Below are 14,203 nucleotides of genomic sequence, written 5' to 3' on the forward strand. Positions count from 1 at the left end.
TGAGAAGCACCACCTTAGTCTAGATCTCATCGTTCAATTCAGTGAGACTGTCAGAAAACTGAAAGCGTGGGATATTTTTTTAGTCCCTTATAGAGTTTTTTTTTCTGACGTGCTCTTCGGTGAAATGCTGACTTGCATTTTATTTATTACAGAAATATAATTGAGGACATTTCTCACTGCCCTATATGAGGCTACGGGGAGAAATTCTCCACGTTTAAAAGCTGTGCCCCTCTAGCAGTGGTTTGTTCCCCTCTGAGGACACTGCAAATCCGTAGCTGGGCGTGTGGTCCTTTCAACTCTGGCCTCTAGAGGGACCAGAGATGAACTGGTGGACCTCATACAGCCAGTGCATGAGAGCGCTGGCGACTTTACCCCCATCTGGCTTGCTTTTTTTTTTCTCTTTAAAAAAAGTTTTTATTTTATATTGGAGTATAGTTGATTTACAGTGTTGTGTTAGTTTCAGGTGCACAGCAAACTGAATCAGTTATACACACACATACATCCACTCTTTTTTAGATTCTTTTCCCATATAGGTCATTGTAGAGTAGTGAGAAGAGTTCCCTGTGCTGTACAGTAGGTCCTTGTTGTTTTTCTATTTTATACATAGTGGTGTGTATATGTCTTTATTTTCCCTTCATCCCATTTCCTGATTTTTTTTTTTTTTTTTGGCTGCATTGGGTCTTCGTTGCTGCACACCGGCTTTCTCTAGTTGCAGCGAGTGGGGCCTCCTCTTCGTTGCAGTTGCAGGCTTCTCATTGTTGTGGCTTTTCTTGTTGTGGAGCACGGGCTCTAGGCTCGCAGGCTTCAGTAGCTGTGGCACATGGGCTCAGTAGTTGTGGCTCGTGGGCTCTAGAGCGCAGGCTCAGTAGCTGTGGTGCACGGGCTTAGTCGCTCCACGGCATGTGGGATCTTCTGGGACCAGGGCTCGAACCTGTGTCCCTTGCGTTGGCAGGCGGATTCTTAACCACTGCGCCACCAGGGAAGCCCCCTGATTTATTTTAATTTCTATCTTATTGTGTCGTGTGCCTCTCTATGAGCCATGTCAAGTTCCATTGCATTTTGAATGAATAGGTATGTCAGTCAATCATAAATCATAAAACGGGTTACTGAGCACAGGCTGACCTGGCCTGTGCAGCTGGTGGGCTTGTCCTCAGGCGGGGGTGTTACCTACCCTCTGTAGCGAGGTGGAGCAAAAAGGGTGATATAGCTGCCCCCGACTCAAGCAGGTAGGAGACGGTGATGAGTGTAACCAAGGCGCGACCGCAGTGAGCACCTCTTAGAGGAGGGACCCGGTTTGGGCAAAACCAGAACCAAAGCCACACGACCGTCTGAGGATGTGCAGTTGCCTCTGTGAACGCGGTTAGGATGCGGGGGAGTCCTTTGCAGCCCCCTGCGGTACATCAGCGTACTGTCAAATCACGTGGCACAGAAACAGTCTTCCGCTGTCTGGAAATTCAATTAATTAATCAGAGATTTTATATTTTCCACCGACTGAAGGAATGGATGTACAAAATCACTTTTGATCAAGGGGTAACTGGCATCCCAAGTAATGACTATAAACAAACTTCTGAGTATTCTGGGCCTTTTTCTTTGCTTTGGCCGTGCCGTGCATTGCGCAGGATCTTAGTTCCCTGAACAGGGATAGAACCCCTGCCCCCTGCACTGAGAACGTGGGGTCTTAACTACTAAACCACCAGGGAATTCCCTGGGCTTATTTATAAGAAACATAGAATGTGTTTTACCCTTCGAGATACACAGGAGTTCAAATAGGAAATGGTGCTTTCGAGAAAATTAGTTTTTTATTTTCTTTTTCTTAAGAAAAATACTTTAAAAAAATGAGATTAAGCAAGTGGAAGGTCTGTGAGGTGAAATGATTTGATAAAGACCACTGTATTGGGACTTCCCTGGTGGTGCAGTGGTTAAGAATCCGCCTGCCAATGCAGGGGACACAGGTTTGAGCCCTGGTCCGGGCAGATCCCACATGCCGTGGAGCGACTAAGCCCGTGCACCACAGCTACTGAGCCTGCGCTCTAGAGCCCACGAGCCACAACTACTGAAGCCTGTGAGCCACAACTACTGAAGCCCGTGCACCTAGAGCCGGCACTGCGCAACAAGAGAAGCCACTGCAATGAGAAGCCTAAGCACCGCAACAAAGAGTAGCCCCCGCTCCCCGCAACTAGAGAAAGCCTGCACGCAGCAACGAAGACCCAACGCAGCCAAAAACAAATAAATTTATATATTAAAAAAAGACCATTGTATTTCATGTAAACATCAACACACTGGGATTCAGGTCTACTATTTTATTATTTCTTTTATGTTTTGCTCCTCTGTTTCCCCTTTCCTTCTTCTTTTTGGATTATGTGAATATTTTAAATATCCCATTTTAATTTATCTTGAATTTTTAAGCATTCTTCTTTGTATAGTTTGTTTTTTGGTAGTTGTTCTAAGGATTACAGTAACTTTTTAAAAAAATATATTTATTTGTTTATTTTTGGCTGTATTGGGTCTCTGTTGCTGTGCACGGGCTTTCTCTAGTTGCGGTGAGCGGGGGCTACTCTTCGTTGTGGTGCATGGACTTCTCACTGCGGTGGCTTCTCTTTGTTGCGGAGAACGGGCTCTAGGCACGCGGGCTTCAGTAGTTGTGGCACGCGGGCTCAGTAACTGTGGCTTGCGGGCTCTAGAGCACAGGCTCGGTAGTTGTGGCACACGGGCTTAGTTGCTCCGCGGCATGTGGGATCTTCCTGGACCAGGGCTCAAACCCGTGTCCCCGGCGTTGGCAGGCGGATTCTTAATGACTGCGCCACCAGGGAAGCCCAGGAGTACAGTAACTTTTAACAGACTATTTTGCTGATACTTCATCACTTCAAGTGGGTGCAGGAACCCCCCCACTCCCATCTAGTCCCTTAGCCTACCTACCCCATTACGTTTAATTGTCACCACAAGGGAGACAGCCCTCTCTGTGTAACACTAACCCACACTGAGAACACTATCAGACAGTGTTAAAATTTTTCCTGTTGACTGCCATTCATGTGCTAAAGAACTGAAGAGGAGAAAAATGTCCATTATATTTACCCGGGTATTCACTATTTGTCTTCCTGGATTCCTGAGGTTCCAAGTTTCTCAGCGATACCAGTTGCCTTTCATTTGAAGAATTTTCTGTAACTTTCCTTTTTTAGAGCAGGTCTGCCTAATACGGTGTATTACACTGATTAATTTTTGTACGGTGAACCAGCTTTTCATTCCTGGCATAAAGCCTGCTTGGTTAGAATGCATAATTCTTTTTGTATGTTGCTACATTCAGCTTGCTAGTATTTTACTGAGCATTTTTGCAACCGTATTCATAAGGGATGTTGGCCCGTAGTTTTCTGGCATGTCTTTGTCCAGTTTTGGTATCAGGGAAATTCCGGCCTCATAGAAAGAGTTGGGAAATGTTCCGTCCTTTTCTATATTCTGTAAGTGTGTGAAGAGTTGGTGTTATGAGCTCTGATCTTTTGGAAACATAATGTTGGCTTCCTCACTCTGCTGGGGGTGGAGAACAGAGTTTTTGATTCTGACTTTCCTCTGCTGAGTCAAAGAACTCAACAGGTCTGTCAAGAACTGTGAAGAGTCTTAGACTTTACAACACGAAACTCCTGGTCATAGAGGAAGGATGGGGTCGCTCGTAGCAACAGCAGCAGGCAGTGTGTCCGCATTTTAAAAGTACAGTTATTTGAGCTGCAAATCCCACAGGGCAGCATGGAGAGTGTCAGGGGACACCTGTGCAATCAGTGGGCTGCCTTGTAGGAGGGGAGCCCTAAGCTTAGGAACCGGAAGCTTTTATAATGGCCCTTGCGGTGGAGGGAGACACTGTCTCTCTTTTCTAAGGTTGTCTGCTGTACAGACACGCTTGAAAGGGTCTTCCAGAACAAAGGCAGGCAGTGTCTCTGCTCCCAGATGCTCAGAGATGCATGAGACCCACAGAGGATTACCTCCCAGCAGGCTCACCTGCTAATATTTTCCTTAATACTCCCCTCATTGTTCCTCTCTTACAGGTACTCTATTTATGTATCTCAAACTTGCTTTTGTTTTATCAGTTATACACGCGCACGATTTAAAGAGCCAAACAGCTCAACAAGGTTCAGGCCTTAAAGATGGTTGTGTCCTACCCACCTCCCCATTTTCTGCCTTTCAACCTGGCTGATTCTTCTGGCACTGAACACTGTCATCTATAAATAACATATTTTATACTATTGCAACTTCTTTTTAAAAAAAAATGATTTTCTTTATTTTTATTATTATTATTTTTTTGGCTGTGTCGGGTCTTAGTTGTGGCACACGGGATCTTCACTGAGGCACGCGGAATCTTTAGTTTGCGGCACACGAGCTTCTCTGTAGTTGAGGCTCGGTAGTTGTGGCACGCGGGCTTAGTTGCCCCGTGGCCCGTAGGATCTTAGTTCCCCGACCAGGGATCAAACCCGCGTCCACTGGACCATGGGGGAAGTCCCTATTGCAACTTCTTGGTTTCTCAGATGAAGCCATGCACTCCTGACTTCCACTGTAGAAAATGTGGTTTCAGCTTTCTTCCACATCCCCACCGTGTGTGCCCCACTCCCCCGAACGGTTGAGGCTCCGTGTTTACCACTGACATGATTAGACGTGATTGTTATCAGTGCTATTCACACATGACCGGGTGACACACTCTCCTTTCCTGCACAACTGCTTGTTTCCTCTCAAGTCAATTGTTTTATTTTTGTTAGTTTTCATTGCTCTTCTCCAAGTGTCTAAATCTTGCAGAATATTAAGATTTGATCAGTTTTCTCTTCTGGAAGTCCCCTCCCCCAGAGCCTTTGACCAGCTGCCTTCTGAACTGGCTGTTCAGGCCACTGTACAAGCTGTCATCCCTGGATCTCCCCTCAGTATCCTTCCCTCCACTGTGTTTAATCCTGTCTCCTGGCCCCCTGCCCTCTAGTACTTGGCTTAGGTGTTCGTTGTTGGGAAGCAAAACCTAACAGAAGGGAGCACAGGAGATAAATTTTGGGAACATTGCATGTCTGAAAACGTGCTCCCACACTTAGAGGTTCGGCAAGTACGGAAGTGTAGGTAGAAGGTAACTTTCCTCTAGGGTTTTTGAAGGCATTAGCTTAAGTTTCTTCTAGCTTCCAGTGTCACGTTTCCTAAGTGTGGTGCTATTCTGATTGCTGACACTTTCTACGAGATGAGTCCTTTCTCTCTGGCAGCTTTCAGGATCCTCATTTGTCCCCGGCGTTCTGTGACATTGCAGGGATGTGCTTTACTCTGTGTCCGTTTTCTTCCACTCTGCTGGGGATGAAGTGTTTCCTTTCAACTGGTAACTTTAGTTCTGGGAAATTTTCCTAATTTATTTCATGGATGTTTTGTCCCTCCATTTTCTCTATTCTTTTTTTTTTTTTTTTTTTTTACTGAAACTCCTATTCAACGATTGGACCTCATGGACTTACTTTCTTTTTCTCTCATTTTCTATCTAATTGCTTTTTGCTCTGCTTCCTGAGAAGTTTCTTCCACTCTACACTCCAAGTTTTCTATTGTATATATAAGTTCTGCTGTCATATTTTTAACCTCCGAGGACGTTTCTCCTCCTGGCACAGCCTGTTTCCTCCAGTTGCTTTTCTTCTTTTATGTTTTGATTTCTGTCTTTTCTGTACATGCTTTCCTCAAAGGTCTGATGAGCCCCAGCTGTTTGCTCATCTTTAAGAGAGGGATACCATGGAAGCCTTTCCTGTGAGGTTCTCTGTGGGGTGATTTGGCTTTGCCTTATTTTGGGGCTGGTCAGATTCCCAAAGAAGAATCTTCCTGTCTCCTGCCTGGAGGTTATGGCTGCCCACGTCTGGGAGCCAGAAGACGAAGAAAGCTGCTGATCTCAAGATTCAGTATGTAGCCGTTCTCTTCAGCCCCCTGCTTTTAGTACTGATTGCCTCCCCGCCCCCATCCTTAGCTTCGGTCTTTGTTGGGGTGCAGGAGGGGCTTTATCTCAGTGTCGAGGGAAGGGCAGGAGATTGGGGTCTTCCTGTCTTTCCGCTGTCCTCGTGTTTTCAGCGTCACCTTCATTCCCTCTTCCAGACTTGTCCACCCCCAAGACTCCCTGGGGTTCTGTGGTTTGTGCTTCCTTTTCCTGTTGCCAGGTTAGCACTGAACTGTCTCATGTCTGGGCAGTTATTCATCCATCTGCTTTCCTGCTTCCTAAATTGTGTTGCTGTTGCCCTCTCTCCTCTTCTCTTTGTCTGACTGTGTTCATTCCATTTACCGTCATTTTCGTGGGACATGGGAGAAAACAGAGGTGTTCAACCTACTATTTTAACCAGTATGCAATTACTATGTTTATTACGTGTTTTGGTGTCTATCTTTCCCATCAACCGTTGAGCATCTCAAAATTGTAGCCCAAGTGCCTCTAAACAGTTTGTTTCAATACATTTTTATGGAATTAACTAAACAGATTAAAAGAGTACTTTCTTGACTGTGGTTTTTTGAGTAAATAAATGGGATGAGTAGGTTTGTGTCACACAAGGAGAGAAAATTCAGTGCCTCTTTTTAGGTCTGACGCTGAGATCTCTAGTTTGTAATGGGCACGCTAATATACAATTGTTCTGTTTTCCATAAAACCCCACTGACAACTCACTCAGCTAATCCGGGACAATTTTCCATCTTAAAACCAAATAATTAAAAGGGACTTTGAGAGCTCGCATAGTAAATCCCTTTCCCTCTGGCTGGAAGCATTATTAGTCCATTACAGTTCCAAGAAAAGACATTGGCTCAGAGCGTGAGTTCAGACATTCTTGAAAAACTGGGGATATCAATTCTCTAACTCAGTATTATACAAAGGAAAATAGGACAAGGAAACAAGACAAAAGAGAGTATCTTCTAGATCCTTAGACACTAATTACCCCCCACTGCTCTGGAGTGGGGCTCTGGAGGTCCTGAGGCTGCCCTCTGTATTCTCTGCCCTTCTCTTCTGGTCAAGAGAAAGCCTGCAGCCAGGGGATGGAGAGTAGGGCCCTGGCGGGGGGTGGGGGGCGGGCGGCGAGTGGTCCAGCACCTGGGCGCTCTCCTGTCTCCTCCAAGGCCTCCTCACTCACGGGGTTGCAACAGGGGTCTTTACAAGATCTCCTTGCCCTGCCAGGTTTCTTGCTACTGTGACAGGTTACTACCTTTACACAAGCATGTGATGTGTAATATAAAAGATATTAGAACCGTTAAAAAAAAACGTTTTGGAAAGTTCTCTGAAGAACAAATAGAGAAAGAAAAATTGAAGCTTCTTATCATGGGGACTTTCAAGAATACAAAAACCAGTAAATAGGGAATTCCCTGTCAGTGCAGTGGTTAGGGCTTCGTGCTTTCACTGCCAAGGGCCCGGGGTTCGATCCCTGGTCAGGGAACTAAGATCCCACAAACCGAGTGGTGCGGAAAGAAAAAAAAAAAATCTAGTAAATAAAGCTCCTGTAGCCATTATCCAGCTTTCACAATGATCAACATTTTACCAACGTTGTAAAATCTATTCTTGCCCCCCATCCCCATTCACTTCTTAAAAAATATTTGCTGGAGTAGATTAACACAAGTTCCAGACAGCATGTCATTTTCATCCATAAAAACTTCTACACAGTCTCTCATCGTTCATAACGTTTTTCCTTTTTCTTCCTCTTTCATATAAAACTACAATGCCATTATTATTGTGACCTAAAATTAACCGTTCCTTAATATCCTCTAATACTCCAGTCCACACTCAGATTTCCCAGATTACCTGAAAAATACCTTTCTCCACAAGATTTGTTTGAATCAGGAGCCAGATAAGGTCCACTCATTGTATTTGGTTCATATACCTCCTAAGTCTCTTTTAATTTCTAATGAAAACTTTATTCTTTAACTTACATATAATTCCGTGCTTTAAAAATGAAGGGAGGTGTATAGCAGGCTTGGTTTTGCTGCAGGGGCAGCTCTATTTTAATTGGGCATGCTTCCAAAATTGTAAGTACTCCTGGGGCATGTTTTTCCTGGCTATGTCCTGGCCTAGTACTTCTATTAGGAAGGTTAGAATTAAACTGTTAATCATTTTTACTGTAGCTGCATTCTCCCTTACTTACTGATGCAACTTTGGAGACAGTTAATTATTAAATTTGTGCATATTTAAAAATCTACCTGGACTTCCCTGGTGGTCCAGTGGGTAAGACGCCGTGCTCCCAGGGCAGGGAGCCCCGGTTCAATCCCTGGTTGGGGAACTAGATTCTGCGTGCCACCAACAGCCCGCATGCCTTGACTAAAAGATCTGGTGTGCCACAACTAAGACCCGGCACAGCCAACCAAAATAAATAAATAAACAAATATTTTAAAAAATAAAATAAAGAATAAAAATCTCCCTGTTACTTTAAAAAACTATAAATCCGTACTGTAGATTGCAATGATGGTGGCAATTAGATATGTGGAAGCTGAGTTTGGTAATAAACACGTAGATTAGGTATTATCTTAGAAAGGCTTTCAAGCAATTTATTTCTCGTGTCAGTAGTGGGGAGTAAGAGAGTTTTCCGAGGGCAGGATTTCAGTAAAGATCAATAAATGCAGAGCTAACCCCCCGCGTTTCTGGTCATTCCCCTATTTCCATGCGTTCTTCATATTTTTATTTATTTTTTAAAAAATACTTATTTACTTATTTATTTTGGCTACCCCAGGTCTTAGATGTGGCAGGCGGGCTCCTTAGTTGCAGCATGTGGGCTCCTTAGTTGCGGCATGCAAACTCTCAGTTGCAGCAAGCATGTGGAATCTAGTTCCCCGACCAGGGATTGAACCCGGGCCCCCTGCATTGGGAGCACAGAGTCTTATCACTGCCCCACCAGGGAAGTCCCTCTTCATATTCTTAAATCTCTCCTTTAGTCCTACAATCTGGCATTAGCCTTCCCTCCCCCATTTCTCCTCTTGTCGTGTTCAACTCATGTTTATTGTGTGTCTGCTGTGTGCCAGACACATTACAGACCAGATCTCACTTAATTCTTATGACAGCCCGTGAAGGGAGTAGCCCCACTTTGTGGACGTGAAAACCCAAGGTCAGAGGTTGGTGAGTTGCCCAAGGTCACTGCTTTTGCCAGTGCCCCCTGCTCTTAGGATTGTTCGTTGGGTCAGTTAAGGGAGGTGAAAATCGACATCAAAGGAGGTTACAAAACATTTAAAACTCGGCCAGTACCTGCTCCGTGGAAGCCCCCGCAGACGTACAGCTTCCCGTCCACGGCTCCTGCATTGGTAGAATTGGTGCGAAGTGAGAGCAGGGGGCTGGGCATGGGTGGGCCCTCCCTCCAGAAGTCCCCGTCCGGGTTGTAGATCTCCACTGTGTCAAGGCACTTCCGAACCTGACCCTTGTCTCGACCTATGCAGCCGATTCCACCTGCAGAGGGTGACACAGAAGGGAGGTGACCAGAGCTGAGATGTCCCCATGGGCAGTGCCCCCTTTCTGCCGGGTCTGTATCTCAGGCTCATGGACCTTGGTGTGCTTCTGTTGCCTGGTGCTTCTTCTGAGATAATTTGTAAGCAATGGTAATGTCTACTGTGGACTCCATAGCCAAGGCTAATCTCGTTTTATCCATAGTATTCTGTTTGTGCTCACCCATGAGGCTGATTCCACCACAGGCTTTATAACCTACAACATCCAACACTGGCTCACACAATGACCCTCCCTTTAGAGGAAGAATTTCCGGTTTGAATGTGAGGGTGACCCGGTTCTGACATCTGCCTTCCTGTTCGTTATGATTCCACAGACCTGGCTAGAGAGGCAAACATCCTTTCCATCCCCATCATTGCCAGCCTGTCTCTCCTTCTCTTCTTGTTTATTTTATTTTTTATTTTTGGCTGCTCCGCACGGCATGCCGGTTCTTAGTTCCCCGACCAGGGGTCGAACCCGGGCCCCCTGCAGTGGAAGCGCAGAGTCCTAACCACTGGACCACCAGGGAAGTCCTTCTCACTCTTTTTTTTTTTTTTTTTGCGGCAAGTCAGCTGACAGCTTTATTGCATTGGGGAAGGGGACAGATTGCTCAGGAGCTCTTGGTGGGGCGGGTCCGCTGCCTTCACCATCACAGGCTTCTGGCTGTGCAGGATGGCGCTGGCTCTGCGGATGGCAGCCATACGCAAATCTGGGCGGTACTTGTTCTTTCGGATTATGTGCCGGCTGCTGCTGAGGGTGGCCCGGGCGTTCTTGTTGATGGTGGTCCGCACGTAAGAAGTGGCTGGCTTTCGCTGGCCGGATCTCCGCTTCATGACCACCACGACCCCTTTGCCGTCCTCCGCCGGCTCCACGCCCACAGTCTTGCGGTGAATGAGCCCGTTGTAGCGAAAGGAGTTGCGGGCCTTCAGGTTATTGGGTTCGGTGCTGTACGTCTGCTTATTCCTCTTGATCAAGAAGCTGGAGCAGTTCCGCACGACCCTCCATTGCAGATGCGCGGACATGGCGGCAGCTCCTCTTGTGGCGGTGGCCGGATACGGCCTCCCTCTTTACTTAAGTGGCAGGAATTTTTCCCCATTAGAGCAGGGCCAGTCTTTGGTAAATTTCAGGTTTGGGGGTCAGAGGGAAGCCCCAAACACAAATGCGTGATGCGTCTTCCGTTTCTGAGTGACGCAGTTCATTCGGTAGATATTCCCCGATTACCTGTTACTCGCCAGGCAGCACGCTCATGATGAGGAGCTGAGAAAGATGAGCGAGGTCTGTTTCTTGCCGTTATTAAGAAATTAATGGGGTGGGGCCTTCCCTGGCGGTCCAGTGATTGGAACTCCACCTTCCCGTGCAGGGGGTGAGGGTTCGACCCTTGGTCGGGGAGCTAGGATCCCGCATGCCTCGCGGCCAAAACATCAAGGCATAAAACAGAATCAATATTGTAACAAATTCAATAAAGACTTGAAAAATGGTCCACATCCGAAAAAACTTAAAAAAGAAAAATTAATGTGGTGCAAAGGGCCATATACACAAACAGATAGCGACATCATGACAAGTACCTTAAAAGAGATACACATTACACTCAGAAGTCCAGAGACTGTAGCAAGTAGCAGAAATATCATTTACATAATTGTGACTTTAAGTACAACGCTCCATGGGAAAGTAATGGCATAAGAATTTCCAATCCGCTGTAATAAGAAGCCCAGGTTTGTAGGTGACCTTTTTTGTACCACAACGGAAGGTCTTAAATGTCAGGGCTATATTTCCTGATCTGAAGCGTGGCTCCTGGGATGGAGGTGCATCCCCTGGAAGGAGAGACAGTCCTCTCTTTGGTGCCCTCATTCCATGCAGACCCAATCTGGTGACCTGGTCTACACGACCAATCAAAGTTGGGGGAGCGCTGGCCTCAGGCTACCCGTGGAGGGTCCTGGAAGGGTCAGTGCAGTGGGGTGTGGGTGAGGGCTTGGCTCTGTTGTTTATAGCAACACCAAGACCAGAACCGAGACTGCTCTCATCACATGGCCTTTACTCAATGTGTCACTTAGAGATTAATCACATGACACCTCGTGGCATTTCCTCGTTTGTGTTATTTAATTCCTTTTCCCATCGTCATGCTGGTCGGATGGTCCTTCCGTGCATCATCATGTGGTTTCCTATCTTCCTTCAGTACTGCACCCCAGGACCTAGCACAGTGCCTGCCTGACATGTGCGGGTCTGGAATGAATGAACCAGAAAGTTAACTTTTCCTCAGCTTCCTCTGGCCTAGTGGATATGTTACAGGCTCACTGAGGGCAAAGACCACTTTTCACCTGTCTTATATCTCACAGTGCCTGACACATGGTACTCAGTGAATCCGAGAAGATTGATGGGAACAGCTTATTTTCACCCTCGTTGGGACTCACGCAGACATAAGAGGACTTCAGAGGGAACCTTTTTGTTCTCTTTGCCTATGGAGCCTGGCCTGTTTCCTGTCTCAGTACGAACCCAGGGATCAAGGCTATAAACTCAGGAAGCTCTTAGCTGCTTTCCCTCTTTTCCGCCTGGATAGATAATTCAGCCCGTTACCGTGCCAAGTCTGAGCAGCAGCGTTTCCAAGGAGGGGACACGCCGGCCTCAGTTAACTGCACACTCTGTTCACAGGCCCTCTTCCAGTGTGGCGCTGGGGCAGCTGGAGGCTTCTTAGTCCAACAAAAAGTGGAATTTCCTATCTGTGGGGCAGGATGGGCTTAAAGAAGAGGATTTATCTTTAGCAGTTGACCATGGCAACCACCCATCAGGTAAGAACAAGATGATTTGGCTACCTGCTCCGTAAGAGATACTATTCGGCTGGTTTATATTACGAGCACTTTAGAAGACCAGTCTGTGGGGGCAAACAGATGAAATGCAAGTCGCTCAGAGCCAGTCTGGGCACACCCAGCAGCCAGCAACCTGGGCGTAATCAGAAGTGCACATAAAAGCCCGTTAAGAAAGCTTCCCCAACATAAAGCATATAAAGAATGGGTATTACTCTCTCGGTTGTTGAAATAATTAGAGTGCTTGTCATTTTCGTTTCCCTTTTACTAAGTGTATTTAATTCTAACGTTCAGCCTTTACGCTACAAAACTAAACTTCTACATAGGTACCCTTCCTGTGTGGTTGTCAGACAGTTCACAGGCTCCACTCGGGTGACACGGGCTTGCAGGCTCTGCCTTTGTTTCTGACCGCCCGCCCCTGAATACACTCTCTGTCTCACTTGGATGTAATTCTACCACCAAGTACACTCTCAGCACCACTCTGTTACCAGCGACTTAATGAGCTTAAACTGAAAGTGAATGCTGATTAGATAAATAATCAAATAAAAGCATGGTCTTTATTAATAAGTCAGCACCAGCACGACAAGAGAACTCTTGATCCTGGGGTAGGATCAGCACATCTTTAGAATTTCAATGAGATACCTCATATCTTTAATTTACATGCCATCAGTACCTCTGCGCCTGACTTTCCTTTATTCAAAAACAGGCAAATAGAAGTTATCTTTGCAAGTCATACCCCAGTGGACCTCCAGTGCAAAATATATACTTTAGGCTTTATTGGTGGGGTCAGGGGGTGTAGATTATAGAAGAAGATGCCTCTCTCTCCTCTTTTATTTCTACCAAGATGAAGGCCTGCTTTCTTTGTGTTTGGTGGTCATAGAGTCTTTCCCTCTGCAGGGCGTGGGAGGAATGGTCTCCCCACACCAAGCCTGGCCGGGCACTGGCAGAGGGCGGGGGCATGGTCCTTCCCTGACATCCTCTAGGACTTACTGTCCATGGGGCCTTGAACACAGCGGGGCTGGTTCCTGACGTCCTTCTGCCTGCAGTCCTGCCTTCAGGTGACAGGCTGCACCCGAAAGGGGAGGGTGAGTCTGGAGCAGTTCTCACCAGCTCCCAAAGTTGCTTGCACGGCTCAACAAGCTTTAATAATATATTCACTGTTGAAGGCTCCCGTGGGCCAGGGAAAAAGCATGTGGGCTTTCAGAAACAGACCATGGTTCATATGCCTGTGTCACCACTTATAGCTGGACAACTTTGGTCAGTACAATTTCTCTAAGTCTCAGTTTTCTCATCTGTTAAGTTTCGGATAATAATTCCAATTTCATAAGTTGTTGCAAAGGTTAACTTATAGGTAACTATGTAAAGGTGGAGGAGGGTGAGGAGGATGGACATGCGCTGTAAACTATTCCCAAGTACTATGATGGGAATTTCCTTTTAGTTCTTCCCATGCACTCCGTGTGATGGTCATTCTTCCTCTCCCGTGTTCCAGGACATTGTGTGAGTGAAGCAGGGCTCACTGAAGCCGCTGGTCTTAGGTCTGCGTGATCTCAGTTTAATTGTCCGCTGCGTCTATGACTGACGGCTGTAGGGGCGACGCTCTCTTAAATGTTTACTTTGAGGTTGGGTAGAGCCAGTCAGAGGCTGAAGGGCTGAGAAATAAGCTGAGCCTTCAGGTGGGGAGAAAGTTTTGCTGACACGATGGATCAGAGTAATGCACTGGTTGAACATCCGAGAGGGGTAGGAGCTGTCAGGTGGCAGCATAGGAGACAGTCACGCTAATATAACGCTCGCGACAATGTCCTTCTCACCCTGGTTGTCTGCTCTCTGGTTTTCTTCTTCACTCATCTCGGAGCTCCAGATTTGGAGCCTAAAGCGCTAGAAGACATGATCTAGCTTCTTGTCCCTTCTTAGGGCTCTCTTGGGTATTTTCAGAAAAAAAGCCCTTCAGGACAGGGTGGAAAGCAGGCTCATCTGCCTTTTGCAAACTTCCGGG

At 46.4% G+C, this 14,203-nt stretch overlaps 1 protein-coding gene and 1 pseudogene across 1 annotated transcript in view; both read right to left on the reverse strand.

The window, feature by feature from the left end:
• Nucleotides 1-14,203, reverse strand: part of KBTBD12 (kelch repeat and BTB domain containing 12) — a 52,396-nt gene that overhangs the window by 4,982 nt on the left and 33,211 nt on the right. Inside the window, exon 5 of the mRNA XM_029243209.1 lies at nt 9,182-9,379. Coding sequence (XP_029099042.1) covers nt 9,182-9,379 — 198 coding nt within the window. The remainder of the gene's footprint in view (nt 1-9,181; nt 9,380-14,203) is intronic.
• Nucleotides 9,980-10,464, reverse strand: LOC114907491 (annotated as a pseudogene).

The sequence above is a fragment of the Monodon monoceros genome, unplaced genomic scaffold, assembly GCF_005190385.1.
Source record: "Monodon monoceros isolate NGI ecotype Baffin Bay Population unplaced genomic scaffold, NGI_Narwhal_1 Super_Scaffold_3, whole genome shotgun sequence".
Lineage (NCBI taxonomy): Eukaryota > Metazoa > Chordata > Mammalia > Artiodactyla > Monodontidae > Monodon > Monodon monoceros.